A 16091-nucleotide genomic window follows, 5' to 3' on the forward strand; every position below is an offset into this window, starting at 1 on the left:
GCCATCCAAAGCGCCTGGAGGCATGTCTGTTTGGACGAAAAACAAGGAGGCATTGCAGATCTTCCAAAACTGTAGCTGTTTTACGCTGGGCACTGCTGCAATTGAGGGCGTCAGAATTTCCACTGTAAAAATCTTTCTGCTGTACATGCCACGTAACGAAGCCTAAAAGACGATGGAAACAGCCCCCCTGAGAATCCTTCCCCAACACAGGGGGCCTCCCCAGCCTGTGTGGAGCCAGCACAAGAGTCCTGCACTAGCCTCCGGTGAAAGGAGTGAATTGTGCCGTAGCCAGAGCTAACGCACTGTGGCTAAGTTCTGCTTCCCAGGGTAGTGGAGTGTAAGTTAGAGCAGCTGCAGGATTGCTCTGACTTACATCAGGACTGGGCAGGCCCAGAACAAGTTGAGTGCAGTTTGGGGATGTATTAGCAGGAGTGTGATAAGCGAAGCAGGAGTAATTCTTCAGCTCTACTCTGCGCTGATTAGGCCTCAACTGGAGTATTGTGTCCAGTTCTGGGCGCCATGTTTCAGGAAACATGTGGACAAATTGGACAGAGTCCAGAGAAGAGCAACAAAAGTAATTAAAGGTTTAGAAAACATGACCTGTGCGGGAAAATTGAAAAAATTGGGTTTGTTTAGTCTGGAGAAGAGAAGACTGAGAGGGACATGAGAACAGTTTTCAAGTACATAAAAGGTTGTTACAAGGAGGGAGGAAAAATTGTTCTCCTTAACCTCTGAGGATGGGACAAGAAGCAATGGGCTTAAATTGCAGCAAGGGCGGTTATGTTGGACATTAGGAAAAACTTCCTGTTGGGGTGGTTAAACACTGGAATAAATTGCCTAGGGAGGTTGTGGAATCTCTGTCATTGGAGATTTTTTAAGAGAATGTTAGACAAACCCCTGTCAGGGATGGTTCAGATCATTCTTAGTCCTGCCAGGAGTGCAGGGGACTGGACTTGATGACCTCCGGAGGTCCCTCCCAGTCCTGAGTCCATGATTCAAGGCACCTTAACACGCAACCTCCCACATGCTCCTGCCCCAAGGGCAGGAATGGAGTAACTGAGAATCAGGCCCAATATTCTTACATCTAAACATCAGCATAGGAGATGGCTAGTCTGTTACACTCCTTTAACTCTTTCCTTCGTGCCCCTGTGTCTCTCCCTCTCCCGTGGATCAGATACACTTCAGGGGTGCAACGAGAACAGGAGGTTGAATGGGGACATCACTAACCCTGACTGTGCGCACCTTGATCCCTCAACGGTCTGCTTCTCCCACAGGTCTCTTACCACCACCACCTCCCATGCGGCCCACTATGCCGGCAACATCCTCCTCGAGCTGATCCACAAAGCTACTCGCTTGCCTCCGATCTCAGACCCACTGATTTCACGGCGCTCACAAGAAAATGGCTAATTATGGGCAGGCCGATGGGCAGCCATGAGGAGGCCTAAGGAGAGGAAGGGTGGTCCAGTGGTCAGGGTGTGGCTGACTTGGAAGAGCTGGGTTCGGTTCCACAGGTTTCCTCTGTGACACTTTAACAGCCACGTCAGACTTTGCTCTAACAGTCTCGTTACCGAACAGCTTCCGTTTCTTTCTGTGCCACCTCCTGGCCCATCAGGGAATTGCAACTCAGTTTGACTCTACAGGTTTAGTGGCCTATGCGAAATGAGGTTGGTGGGTCTCGGTATATCCCCAAAGGGACAGGTGTCCACACGGCACAACCAGCACCCCAGCAGGCGATATCTGCTCCCCTCAGACATACGAACGCTAGTGAGTTTGGGGCCTCATGGAACCTCAGTTCAAGTCCTTGCCCGGCTACAGAATCCCTGTGTGACGTTGGGCCAGTCACTTCGTCTCTGTGACTCAACTGCAAAATGTGATTAATAGCCCTACTGCCCACTGACGTTGGGAGGATAAATACAGTAAACATTGTGAGGTGCTCCAATATTGCAGTACAGGGGGACATATTGCAGTAGTGCCACGGGGCCACTCATGGATCAGGTCCCTATTGTGTTAGGTGCTGTATAAACACAGAACAGCCTCAAAGAGCTTACAACATAGTTCACTTTTTGGCAGGTTCGGCAAAGACGCCAAAGACTGAGCAGGCTCCGGCGTCTGAGCGACCCTCTCGATCGTAGTCCTCCGTAGGGAGAGAGGCTTCAGGGTAGGGGGAATTAGGGATGCTTGCCCTGCTTCTGCCCACGTTCTCTGGATAAACAGAGGACTCCAAAGTCACTGAGACCGTCCATCCGGCACCTTTCACCAGTTCTATTCTATACAGGTCCTTACACCATGCTCATCACTGTAGCATTTGAGCTCGCAGGGGCGCGCTAAGCAACGTGACTACACATCTGAAACAGTGAAAATACACCAGTAGTGAAATCACGCGAGAAACAACCCTCCACCAGACACAGGATGGGAATGTGCTAAGATTTCAGCCTGGCATTTTCAGTGTCATTTTCCCCTGGAACTAAATGGACAACAGGACGTAAACAAGTTATTTATAAACTGAAATTCACCATCATCTTGATGGTGAGTCAGGTCATGTATCAAAGGTATTTCCGTGCATCACGTCGGGTTGAGCACTTCACCCTCTTTAATGTCTGTCTGTATCTTCACAACCCCCCTGGGAGGTGCTATTATCCTCAGTACACACATGGGGAATGGAGGCACACAGGCAGGCATGCTCCGAGTCCCCTGTAGAGCATAGCTACCAGATCAGGCCCCCCACAAAACACAGCAGGAGGAGCTGCCACTCCATAGCTCAGTGGTTAGAGGGCCGAAGCCTGCATCAGAGAAGGAACTTGAGTGTAGGTCTCTCCCCTCTGAGATGAGTGCCCGATCCAGTAGGCTAAGGGGTTTTTCAGGGTAGGCCTTTCTCCAGCTCTCCTCTTGAAGCTGGTCCACTTTGTAGATATAGAGAAATAAACATGAACTGGGCCAGAGTGAGAATGAATGTATAGCTCAGTGACTAGGGGAGTGTGGGAGAGTCGGGCCTCTCTTCGGAGCACTTCTTGGTGCATAACCAAGGCAGTACGCGCTGTGGCACGTGCCTTAGGTGGAACGTGCTTGCTCCAGGCTGGGGTTGATGGGCAATGGAAAGAGCTTGATAAGTTTATGGAGGGGGGTGATCTGAGGAGATTGCCTGCAATGACACATGGCCCATCCACGATGGCTGTTAATAAATATCTCCAACGGCCAGAGATGGGACACTAGAGGGGGAAGGCTCTGAGTTACTACAGAAAATTCGTTCCCAGGTGTATGGCTGGTGGGTCTTGCCCACATGCTCAGGGACTAACTGATCATCACATTTGGGGTCAGGAAGGAATTTTCCCCCAGGTCAGACTGGCAGAGACCATGGAACCTTTTTTGTCTTCCTCTGCAGTGTGGGGCCTGGGTCACTTGCTGGTTTGAACTAGAGTAAATGGTGGATTCTCTGTAACTTGAATTCTCTAAATCAAGTTTTGAGGACTTCAGTGACTCAGCCAGAGGTTATTTATGGGCCTACTGCAGGAGCGAGTGGGTGAGGTTCCGTGGCCTGTGAAGTGCAGGGGGTCATAGGCACCAACTTTTCCCGGTGCTGGTGGGTGCTCCCCCCTGGCCCCGCCCTGATTCCACTCCTGCCCCGCCCCCATTCCAACCCCTTCCCCAAAGTCCCTGCCCCAACTCCGCCCCCTCTTTGCCCCTACTGCACTCCTTCCCTAAATCCCTGCCCCGGCCCCGCCTCTTCCCAGAGCGTGCCGCATTCCCCCTCCCTCCCAGTGCTTGCCGCCGCGAAACAGCTGTTTCTCGGCGGCAAGCGCTGGTAGCTGGGGGAGAAGCAGGGATGCGGCATGCTCAGGGGAGGAGGCAGAGACGGACCGGAGGTGAGCTGGGGCGGGGGGTGGGGCAGGGAGCTGCAGGTGGGTGCAGAGCACCCACCAATTTTTCCCCATAGGTGCTCCAGCCCCGGAGCACCCACGAAGTCGGTGCCTATGCACGGGGTCAGACTAGATAATCATGATGGTCCCTTTTGGCCTTAGAGTCTGTGAGCTGAAAAACCATGATTTTCTGCCACGGCAGGTAATATGGTCCTTCTGATTCCATACTTAGCTCTTTGGGCCAGGGACTGTCATTGTGTTGTCTACAACACTGAGCACAATGGGGACTTAACTGGAACCCCCCGGTGCTATCACAATACAAATTATTATCAACAATCATGATTTCCTTCCCAAACTCTGCCATGCAGGTGATGGATGTGCTGGAGCTCAGAGGACGGAGAAGGGAGTGAAGGCGGAGCCCGATGGACAGCCCGACAGTGCAGCCGTATGTCGACGTGGACAAGGGGTTTGCCATTGGGTTTGTCATCCTGATGTGCTTCTTCCTGATGGCCATGATTGTGAGGTGCGCCAAGCTGATCGTGGACCCGTACAGCGCCATCCCCACCTCCATGTGGGAGGAGGAGCAAATCAACTGACTGGCAATAAAGAGGAGGGAAATTGCTAATCAAGTCTATGTGTTTGACTCCTTTGCTGTCCCTGTAATCCCTGCCCCTGCAAGGAAAAAGAAGATTCCGTAGTTTAAATTGTGCATTTGACAGAATCTGATGCTAATGATAATGCCTGGTACCCTCCATTTGAGGATCTCAAAGCACGTTTCAATGAACTCAGCTTCATAAAACCTCCGGGAGGTAAGTGAATATACTAAACCCCTTGTGTCAAATGAGCCACTGGCCAAACCAAAACCTTGAATTTAGGAATCTTGACTCTCTTTGTCTGAAACAGTAGATTCCTTATTGAAGAAGACAGTAGTAGCCATCTGGGCTAGCCGACCCCAACAGCAAGACGGAGTAGGAGACGGCTGCTTATGCCAGGCAACTGTTTCTACAAGGGACAAGCGAGTGGCTGCAGATCAGCACACTCTGTTATGCCTGCACACCCATCACCGTGGTATCTGTGCACGATTAGCATAGGTCGCGTGGTGTTTCTCTCCTGTGATTCTGCGCATGTGTAATCACCCCAGCGAGGTCCTCACCAAGGTCTGAACTCCCTCAACCCCCAGCACAGGCCTCTCCCGCTTGAGATGAAGGGGCAGCAGTAGTAGGCTGTTATCCCTCCGGCGGTCCCCCCGCTAGCGCAGGGGCACGTGGCACCCAGCTACGCGCCGCTCAGAGGCTTGTGCCCAAGTAGCCCCCATGACTCCAGCAGGGATTCTGGAAGTGCGTGCCGGGGGCGGACTCCTGGGTTCCATACGCGGCTCTGCCACTGACTCGCCGTGTGATCTCGGGCAAGTCCCCCTGCCCCTTTAAGAGAAGCCTCAGCCCGCTGATGCGGCGCCTCCAACAAGGGTCTCGCAGCTCTCCCAGCGCATGCGCAGCGGCCCAAACAGAGCGACGGGCCGCTAGCCCTTTAAGAGAGCCCCCCCCACCCCCAGGCGTCATTGGCGCATGCGCAGTATCCACGCGTGTGCTCTCGTCCCGTTCTCAATCGGAGCTCACTTGAGCTTCGCGGGCTACCGTCGCCGGAAGTGTCGTGAGGTCCTATCCGGTCCGCTCCCAGCGGGGGCTCCTCAGAAACTGTCCCCCCCCCCCTCCCCGGGGAGAGGTGAGGGCTGCAGGCTCCGGGGGTGGGAAGGGAGAGATGGGGGGGGGGGGCGTTCCCTGGAGGCGGGGCGTTGGGGGGCCCGGGGGGCGATGGGGGAGGGGGCGTAGGGGAGGGTTCTGGGGGGCGATGGGGGAGGTCGGGCGGGGGTTCTGGGGATCCAGGGGCGCGCTGGGGCGGGGCACATGGTCTCTGGAGGCGCGGGGATGAGCTGGGGAAGGGGCATGGGCGGCTCTGGGGAGCCAGGGGCTGATGGGGGAGGCAGGGACCAGGGAGTGGGACTGGGGGAGGGGGGCTGGAGTGGGGGGCATACGGGTGGAGCTGGTTGAGTGGGAGACGCATAAGAGGTGGCTCTAGGAGGCTAAAAGACGGGAGATGGCTTAAGGGAGTCAGTGGAAAGAGGGCTGGGAGCCAGGAGATGAGGGGGGTGGAGCCAGGAGCCCTGCAGAGGAGATGACCTTGGGGAGCCAAGGGGGCTGGAGGTAGGGGTTGAGGGGAGAGCTGGGGAGCCAGAAAATGATTGCAGGGGGGAGGCCGGAGCCATGGGACCAGCGGGTAAGCAGGAGAGTCAGGGAAGTAATGAGAAGGTGGCTGGAGCCAGGAAGTGGCAAAGGAAGTGGGATGGCATAGGGGAAAGACAGGTGTTCTGGGATTGAGGGATGGCTGTGTGGCTGGGGAGCTGGGGGCCGGTATCTAGATGCTGTTGTGATGATCCATGTTCTCTACATGGATGGATGCGTAGGGGGCAGTTTTGGGTTATTTTCATGTACGTAGGCTGGGGGTATTGGATGCCAACCGAAGGGTTATGGTATCTTTTTCTCTTTGGTTAGGCAAGTAGAACTTGTGTTAGCATGGGAGCGAGCCCAGCCGTGTCTCAGATGGCTACAAGGGGGATTGCTGGGGGTTGTTAGGGGAAGGATGGTGAGGTGTAAACTTTGAAAATTCAGAAGGCTTGGAGAGTTTGTCCAAACTGAAATTCTAGATGTTTTAGGGCCCCTCGGCCCCCTAATTCGTTTACAACCACTTCCAGCAACCCAAAATGTAGATACTTCAGTTTAAAGGTTCTGTATAAACAAAACAAGATTACCTGGAAAAACTAGCTTTGTGTTCCTGCTTCCTACTCTGTTACTGAGTAACAGCCGTGTTAGTCTGTATTCGCAAAAAGAAAAGGAGTACTTGTGGCACCTTAGAGACTAACCAATTTATTAGAGCATAAGCTTTCATGAGCTACAGCTGCATCCGATGAAGTGAGCTGTAGCTCACAAAAGCTTATGCTCTAATAAATTGGTTAGTCTCTAAGGTGCCACAAGTACTCCTTTTCTTTTTACTCTGTTACTGGTGTATTGGAAGCAGCATTCTGAACAGTCATATTCTGTGTAGCTTCTTGTTTCAAGAGGAAGGCATGATATTTGAAATTATGTTGAACATTTTGTTGATTCCATCTCTACGTTCAGTCAACTCAAGTTAAGCGCCAGTTCATGTGCACCTGTTGGGGATAGATCACTTGACGGTTACCTGTTCTGTTCATTCCCTCTGGGGCACCTGGCATTGGCCACTGTTGGAAGACAGGATACTGGGCTAGATGGACCTTTGGTTTGACCCACTATGGCTGCTTTTATGTTCTAATGTTCATATGCTTATGAGGCCTTTTGCTACAGTCAGGAGAGTATAATGGTAAAATACATAGGCTGTGGCTTATAGTGTGTGTGAGGAAAACCTTGAAACCTTACATGTTGTCTCATATTTCTTTATTGCTTTGGTTTTAGCAAAAATGGATTCGCCGGAAGTAACAGAGTTGCAGCAAGAAGTGATGGAAGAGTTGGGGATCTCTATGGAAGAGCTCCAGCAATTCATTGATGAGGAGCTGGAGAAGTTTGAGTGTGTGAAGCAGCGGAAACAGCAGCTGGAAGAGCTGGAAAAGAGCGTGGAACAGAAAGAAGCAGAAGTGGCATATGTCGACCAGCTCTTCAATGATGCTTCAAGGTGGGCACACTTGTAGTGGCAGCTTTGTGTTGAACAGTGAGTTAGTGGAGGTAGCAAGGAGCATTCTGGAACAGGGAATTGGGTCTCAGGCCTTGTCCGGATCGGTGGGCAGTGATCGATCCAGCAGGGGTTGATTTATCGCGTCTAGTCTCGTATAGACATGATATGTCAACCGCTGACCACTCTCCTGTCGACTCTGGTACTCCACCAGAAGGAGGAGTGCAAACAAAGTCAACGGGAGAGCGTCAGCTGTCGACTTACCACAGCAAAGACACTGTGATAAGTAGATCTAAGTACGTCGACTTCAGCTACGCTATTCACGTAGCTGAAGTTGTGTATCTTAGATCAACCCCGTGCGGTAGTGTAGACGAGCTCTCAGGTTCTATTTCCATCTCTACCACTGACTTTGCAGTGTGATGTGTAGGCAAGTTTTCGGAAGTGTTCACTAACTTTGTGTGCTTCGGTATCTGTTTGTGTGTATGTCGTGCGAAGCCACGTTCTGTAGTGGCTTTGAGTCCTTCAGGTTAAAGTTTGTCCAACCCCTAATTATGGTTTGTTTACTGAGGTGAAGTCACAGTTCTGCTTACTGCTAGTGATGGCAGCAACTGCTGAGTAGCCCCTTAATGTAGCAGGTACTGCTGTGCAAAACGTTCTCCTCCTTCTGGGAGGGGTGGGGTACAGCTGTACTCATCTTGGAGCTTTCTCTCTGCCCCTCTTTTCCCCCAATACGCTGCAGAGCCATTGGTAAATGCGAGATACTGGTAAAAGATCTCTACTCCAAGCTGGGCCTTCAGTATCGTGAGAGCAGCTCTGAAGATGAGGACTCAGCTTCCAAGCCGATGGAAGTGATCGAAATCCCAGATGAGGATGACGACGATGTTATGAGTATTGATTCGGGTTGGAAGCGCAGTTCAGTGTTCCATATGACGTTGGGGAATGGGTTGGTGAAGGGTGGGGGAGATGAAAATGTATCCCTGGAAAGAATAAGAAGGGGAATGAGGAGTTGGTGAAGGAGCATCCTCAAGAATATGCATTAGGACCATTGTTCCTCAGGCTGTGGAGGACCAGATGGAGACTCCCATGGAGTCTGTGGGAAGTGTAATAAAGAGTGGTACTTGTGAAGTCAGTGCATTTGTTCCTGGAATTGAAAGGAGTTAAATTGGGAAGCTCTCAAATGACAACACCCCCCCTCCCCATTCTCCTGCTGTCTCAGGAGTAGTGCAGATAAGCTGCATCGAGCACTCAACAGCCAGAAGGGCTAGTTAACTCATCCCAAAGCACAGCTTTCTGGTGGGGAAGGAGGAGGATGAAATGGGAGGGGATCCTGGGGAATCCCTCTCTCCTCAAAAAATGAGGCAAAATTTGGGTCATGGGCTGAGATCCTGAGCGCACTCAGCTCCCATTGAAATCACTAGGTGTTGTGCATGCTCAAGCTGTGGCCCTCAGTTATCCTGAGATTCTGTTTATAAGGACTTCCTGTTTGAAGAGGGATGGCTTAATGGTATAAGCCTCAGTTTTGAAATAGCAGGACTTCTTGGAACCACACGTTTTAACCCTAGAAGGATTGGCATGTCCCTCCAGTCATTCTTAGGTATATAAAATGAGTTCCAATAGAGACTGGGAGTGGCTGGGTCATTACACATATTGAATCTATTTCCCCATATTAAGTATCCTCACACCTTCTTGTCAACTGTCTAAATGGGCCATCTTGATTATCACTACAAAAGCTTTTTTTTTCTCCTGCTGATAATAGCTCATCTTAATTAGCCTCTTACAGTTGGCATGGCTACTTCTACCTTTTCATGTTGTGTGTGTGTGTGTGTATATATATACATATACACACACACATCTTACTATATGTTCCATTCTATGCATCCAATGAAGTGGGCTGTAGCCCATGAAAGCTTATGCTCAAATAAATTCGTTAGTCTCTAAGATGCCACAAGTCCTCCTGTTCTTTTTATTAAGATTACTGTGCTTGTATTTCTTGGGAGCGTCCTTACAAGTTAAGATTCTGGATGACCTGCATAGATTGTAAACATTCTGTAGCTCTTAAGAGTTAAGGCCTGTCCAGGTCTTCCACCCCAAAACTTTCCCTTGCCTGTTGACCGCAATGCTTGTGTGCCAATTATCCCTCTGTAATGGTGCCTTTCACCTCAGAGGTGGCTGGATTTCATGGGAACCGTGAAACTTGTCTTAAGTGGCCCACTCCAATGACCAATGTAAATCTTTGGCTTAACAGGGTGGAATCTTCTAATAAATTTGTAAAAGAATTATACTCTAAATTATATTTCTCCTTTTGGAATGGATGTTTTCCTCTGCCCCCTTCGATTTGCTTTGGTGTCTTGGCAGGAGGAGATTGTGGTCTGATTTAGACTCTTTTCCAGCGTCAGTTCCAAGCTTCAAGTGCTTTTTCTGTTTTCTTTCATTTAAATATAGGTGAAACAAGTAACAGAATCTCAAAGGATCAGACGCTGGTGAGTTGGAAAAGACTTGTTTTGTAATGCGTTCTTGTATTACAAGTAGCAATCAGGGTGCGGTTGTGCTAGGCACTGGGCAAACATTAAAAAAGGTACTCCTTGCTCTGGAGAGCTGCCTATCTTACATTTTGTTGAGCTTTGCTGCCTTGAGAAACTTGTAGGACAAACGAATCATGTTAAAGTTGCAACCCCTCAAAAAAAAAAAAAATTATATTGAAAAGTGTCTTCATTTCTACCTCCTTCTTCCCTCCCTGTAGCTTCGAGAAGCCATGGCTGCGATGAGGAAGTCTGCCCAAGATGTTCAGAAATTTATGGAAGCTGTTAACAAAAAAACAAATGCCCAGGACCTGCAAAAAGGTGTGTTTGTGTGTGAGAGAGTGAGAGGGCTGTCCCATTACTGGCGTAACCATGTGCCCCGGCCTTTTATCTCAACCAAAGACAGGTCAAGGCTGTTCTGAGATAGAAAGTAATTGGGAGGATTGCAATAATCCATCTCTAGAATGTTACAGAAAGACCATAGTCTCTTCTTTGCTACTTGCCTGCTTGAAGGAACTGTCAGGTGGTTCGTGCCCCAAGTTTAGGTTTTGTCTCTTGACGATCTTTTCCAAACCCTAATAGTAATAACAACACTTCATAACACTGTGTTTTTTGTTAAAAGGGCTTAGTTTACACCTAACCCTGCAGGGTTTGCCACCCAAACATCACTGAGCTGGAGCATGAGAACCTGAAAGTGAAACTAACTAACTTAGGCTGAGTGAAATAGCATAAATGGTGGCAAGCTAATGACGTTTCTAGCTTGTCCAGCTCTAAGCTGAAGTGGTTTTTGGTTACACAGGTAAGAAGTTTGCTTTGAAAAATGATTTTGACTTCTCTTTTGTTCTCTCCTTGACAGATGGGCTGTCCTCTCCTCCGAGCTCTGTTGGCGCATCCCAGCAGGTGAGCTCTGCGCTTGCTGGGAGTGACCTCAGCAATGATGGTGACCTGGTGGTTGGTATGCGTATCCTAGGCAAGAAAAGGACCAAGACGTGGCACAAAGGAATTTTGATTGCAATCCAGGCAGTAGGTGAGTGAGTCCCACAGTCTTGGCTGTAAACTAGCCCGTGGTGTCTTGAGGTGAATGCAACATTCTAAGCGTCATTGTGAATTTAGTGACCAAAGTGTGCTAGATTGCCAATCTTCTGTCCGCAGAACAAGTACAGCAAGGGGAGTAGCAGTGCAGTTTACTGCCATGTGGCCTTGTCAACTAGATTTGGACTACCATCTTATTTGACTTGCAGTGGCCAGCGTATTGTATGTTGCCATGGCAACTACACTCCCATCTGGCCTGGTTTTGAACTTGCTACCTACAAGTGAAATGCTATCTTAAGGTTTTCTGCTGCTACATGTCACCATATCTGAGCTCTTCATATCCTTAGGGCCATCCTATCTTTCCTTCAGATTAAGAGATTAAATATTTGAGTTTCAGTACATAGTCCTTTGCTCTCCTCACCAGATGTGGATCAGAGCAGCTTGTTTCGGGTGAGAAGGAGTCTAAAAATCGGTGCCGATCTACTGGTTATTTAATGTTTTCTTGTTGCTAATACCTGATGTTGAGGAAGGTACCTGAACCTTCTGTTTTAGCATAGCTTAGCTCAGGGTTGGCCAGACTCTGGTATCTTTCCTCTCTTAAGAACTTGTGTCCTTGAAATGGAAGAACTACACTGTTAGGAACATAGGAATTACTATACCAGACCAGAATATTCGTCCATCTATTCACAGGACCTGTCTCTGATACTGACCAGCTGCTTCAGAGGAAGATGTGGGATAGTCGGGCCCCAGGAAAAGTTTCTTCCTGACCCCCATTGGAGGTTGTCTTTATAGTCTGAAGCAGGAGGGTTTATATTTTCCCCAAACTTCTGTTTAGTTTTTACTACTAGAACTGTTCCTGCAGTTGAGCTAACAGTAATAATGGAATAAGTGTGTGTTCCGATATTTGCAAAAGCACTTGGAGGTAACATGGGCTTTCTATTTAAACAGGAGTTTCGTCAAGATTTCCTGCATTCTAGTCTCTGTTTTATCATGGAGTGGATGGTGGGGCAAATCGTATCTCCTCACTGTTGTGCCATTTTCCCCCCTGTGTAAAAGGGCATAATACTTGAGTGTCTCACTGGGGTGCCAAGCTTGAATGGTTGTAGGTGCTTTTACATCATTGGATGAAAAGATACTGGATAAATGCAAAATATTCTAACTAGGGATGATAAATGATGTGGTCTTGCTAGTAATCTTCTGAATTAAACTCATCTTAAGTGTTTCTATCTTGGCTCATAGACTCGAGTGGATGTTTTTGCTGAAAGATATGTTGTAGTTCAAAGGATAATTAATACAGGGAAGTCCCATGATTGTGTTTTATGCAGGAAGTCAGACTGGATGATTGCAATGGTCGCTTCTTGCTTTATAATCTAATCTGACGTTCTTTTTGGTAGTGGGATGTTAGTGTGAAGTGATGTGGTTCTCCCTGACCATAGCCCTCTTTAAAACACCTTTCAGGTGCTGGTAAGAAGTTCAAAGTGAAATTCGACAACAAAGGGAAGAGTTTGCTTTCTGGCAATCACATTGCGTATGACTATCATCCCTCTGCCGAGAAACTCTACGTCGGAAGCCGGGTTGTGGCCAAATACAAGGATGGGAATCAAGTCTGGCTCTATGCTGGCATCGTGGCCGAAACGCCGAACATGAAGAATAAACTGAGGTATTAAACAACCTTCTCCTCCATAGTGGTGGTCCCAGTCTCAGGGGCAGTATATGTAGAATAGTAAGGCTATAGTGAAGGTGAGGCTTTGTCTCAGATTCTAAACCTTGTTGTGAATTTGGGCGAACCAGCTTTTTAGTGAAGTGGTTTGGATCTTTGATGCTGAATCGCCTGAGAAGCATTCCCATCCCACTAATCACACAGTCAGAATTGCTATTCTGTGTGCAACTTTCTACTGAGAGAGTCAAATCGCACCTGCTAATGCCATGACCCTCCTGCTACAGGGTCTAGGAGTTAGGGTATGTCTACACTGCTACAACAACGACAAAAAGTGTGTTCTTAACGCAGGTTAGCTAACCCGGGTTAACTAGCAGTGAAGACATGGCAATTCAGCTTTTAACTTGGGTTAGTTGCTAAAGTCCAACCCCATGCTCCCTATAAGCCTTAACTTAATCTGTTAAGATGAGTTGCCGTGTCTTCAGTGTTGGTTTTTAACCCAGATTAGCGAACCCAAGTTAAGAACACACCTTTTTGCAGTGTAGACATACCCTTGCTCTCCACACAGCCTAAAGCAACTGTTGCCCTAAAACACTATGATGCGAAATATAGGCCATGGAAATATTAATGACCAGCAGCATTACAAGTATCACTTCCCTTGAGAAGCCCTTAAGGAAAAGAGACTGTAGGCCTAAAACAGGGTACACAAATCTACATCTAACTAGGCAAGGTTCTTTCTTCCAAATATTGTTGAGACTAAATCTTCCTTAGAGAAGATTCATAAAAAACAAAAGTCCCTTTGTCCCTCAAACATGGCTCTGTCATAAATTCCTGATGGTTGAAAGCTGTGTGCAACAAATAGTTAATTATCTAAAATTAACAAAAAGAAAAGGAGTACTTGTGGCACCTTAGAGACTAACCAATTTATTTGAGCATAAGCTTTCGTGAGCTACAGCTCACTTCATCGGATGCATACTGTGGAAAATACAGAAGATGTTTTTATACACACAGACCATGAAAAAATGGGTGTTTATCACTACAAAAGGTTTTCTCTCCCCCCACCCCACTCTCCTGCTGGAAATAGCTTATCTAAAGTGATCACTCTCCTTACAATGTGTGTATGATAATCAAGGTGGGCCATTTCCAGCACAAACTCAGGTCCCCCCCCCCCACCCCCCTTGCAACCCACTCTCCTATTGGTAATAGCTTATCTAAAGTGATCACTCTCCTTACAATGTGTATGATAACCAAGGTGGGCCATTTCCAGCACAAATTAGAAAACCTGGATTTGTGCTGGAAATGGCCCACCTTGGATATCATACACATTGTAAGGAGAGTGATCACTTTAGATAAGCTATTTCCAGCAGGAGAGTGGGGTGGGGGGAGAGAAAACCTTTTGTATCTTTTGTAAAAACATCTTCTTCTGTATTTTCCACAGTATGCATCCGATGAAGTGAGCTGTAGCTCACAAAAGCTTATGCTCAAATAAATTGGTTAGTCTCTAAGGTGCCACAAATACTCTTTTTCTTTTTGCGAATACAGACTAACATGGCTGTTACTCTGAAACCTATGTAAAATTAACTGCATTCAGAGGCTATATTGAAAATACAACTTATTTTATAGGTGATCAGTGATCTTTTTGTAATATAACTTCAACTAGATGCTTTTGTCCTAAAACTGTTGTAGTGTTACTGTATACCATTAAACTGCTACCACGGTCCACTCTATAAATCCATAGCCCCTGTAATCTCAATACTCCTGGCCCCCAGAAAAAGTGATTCCAGGGATTGGTTCCTGTTTGGTTTTGTTCTCCTCTCCTCCTCCGCAAACACAAACTATTTCTAACTGCCCCTCTGCTTACCCGAACTGCCTAGAAAATAAACTCCTCCCTCCTGGGTGCATGCTCTGTTTAGGTATGGGATGCCACTTGGAGGCCATCGATCCGTTGTGGAGCACAGCTCTGATGTCAGTGTTTCAAGGGTGCAGAGGTGCTGCTGGGGGGTGCTTTTTGCCTCTGGGGAGTAAGCCCTGTCTGTGGGAGCAGCTGCAACTTCTTCTGCTCTTGCCCCTTGTGGTTTGAGGTAGAGAGCTTTGTACTGTTGAATGGGAGGGTGGATCCTCTCTCTGCCATGCTCATATCCAATGCTGGGAAGAAGTTGTGGCTGGGATCCCTGCCCTGCTGTTGCTCCTTGCTGCTGGGGTATCTTTGGAGCCTCTCTTAAGGAAGCGCTGCTTCTCCTTTCCCCAGCCCCTGAAGCTAAGTGGGAAGGATTCCCTTGTAGTGTGATATCTCCACTGTTCCGATCCATGGAGAGGAAGTGGGAAGTATCGGATAACTTTGATTGTAAACTCTCTCGGGCAGATGCCATCTCTTTGTTCTGTGTCTGTATAGTGCTTAGCACAATGGGCTATGGCTTGGGCTCCGAGGTGCTGTGGTAATACAAACAGGCTGTGGGTGAGGTGTCTTCAGCTACATTCATGAACACTACTCTCATCACATAAGGCGGCTTCATAGCTGTATTAAATACATGTCCCCTTTGCCACACTTTTTCCAGGTTCCTGATCTTCTTCGATGATGGCTATGCTTCTTACGTCACTCAGTCGGAACTGTACCCGATCTGCAGGCCATGTGAGTTCTCCGTTTGTTTGCACGCTTCTGTGCTTTGCTAGGGCTCTAGCTGGGTTCTGTCCTAGCGTTGGAATTAAACGCTTTGCCTGGAAAGATTTGCTGTGCACAAGAAGCTGCAGAACATAACAATCAAATGTTACTAGGGCTGTCAGGGGATTAAAATAATTAATCGCTATTAATCGCACTGTTAAACAATAATAGAATACCATTTATTTAAATATTTTTGGATGTTTTCTCCTTTTTCAAATATATTGATGTAAATTACAACACAGAATACGAAGTGTACGTTGCTCACTTTATATTTATTTTTGATTACAAGTATTTGCACTATAGTAATCACTCTATTATGATCCCTCATTGTCTTTTAGACTGTCTTTGTTGACTTGTCTGTTTTACCTAAAATCCATCTGGAATATCACCAGAGAGGCTGCGGAGAAGGTCTTTGTAAAAGCCTTCTCCCCTTTTTTCCTTTCCTAATAGTAAAGAAGACCTGGGAAGACATAGAAGACGTTTCCTGTCGTGATTTCATAGAGGAGTACATCAGTGCTTACCCAAACCGTCCCATGGTATTACTGAAGAGCGGCCAGCTGATTAAAACAGAATGGGAAGGGACCTGGTGGAAATCCAGAGTGGAGGAAGTGGATGGCAGTCTGGTCAAAATCCTCTTCCTGGTATGAAAGCATTCCCTACCCCTGGAATGG

General features: G+C 47.9%; 2 protein-coding genes across 16 annotated transcripts in view; both read left to right on the top strand.

Moving 5' to 3' along the window:
- The first annotated feature begins 4236 nt into the window (after positions 1–4236).
- Positions 4237–4459, top strand: CTXND2 (cortexin domain containing 2). The gene has a single exon (XM_027830339.3). The coding sequence runs from the start codon at positions 4277–4279 to the stop codon at positions 4448–4450; it is 174 nt and encodes a 57-aa protein (XP_027686140.1). The 5' UTR covers positions 4237–4276; the 3' UTR covers positions 4451–4459.
- Positions 4460–5410: 951 nt separating this feature from the next.
- Positions 5411–16091, top strand: part of SETDB1 (SET domain bifurcated histone lysine methyltransferase 1) — a 31312-nt gene continuing 20631 nt past the window's right edge. For 2 of the 15 annotated variants that reach the window (XM_037883619.2, XM_043534907.1), the window contains exons 1-9: positions 5418–5576; positions 7340–7556; positions 8293–8465; positions 9996–10033; positions 10294–10393; positions 10929–11099; positions 12563–12764; positions 15317–15390; positions 15871–16061. In XM_037883619.2, coding sequence (XP_037739547.2) covers positions 5420–5576; positions 7340–7556; positions 8293–8465; positions 9996–10033; positions 10294–10393; positions 10929–11099; positions 12563–12764; positions 15317–15390; positions 15871–16061 — 1323 coding nt within the window. In that variant the 5' untranslated portion in view covers positions 5418–5419. Of the gene's footprint in view, positions 5577–6090; positions 6129–7339; positions 7557–8292; positions 8466–9995; positions 10034–10293; positions 10394–10928; positions 11100–12562; positions 12765–15316; positions 15391–15870; positions 16062–16091 lie in introns of those variants that run through there. The other 13 variants (XR_006287275.1, XM_043534909.1, XM_043534902.1 and 10 more) reach the window with 12 other exon arrangements.

Source organism: Chelonia mydas, chromosome 24 (assembly GCF_015237465.2).
Source record: "Chelonia mydas isolate rCheMyd1 chromosome 24, rCheMyd1.pri.v2, whole genome shotgun sequence".
NCBI lineage: Eukaryota > Metazoa > Chordata > Testudines > Cheloniidae > Chelonia > Chelonia mydas.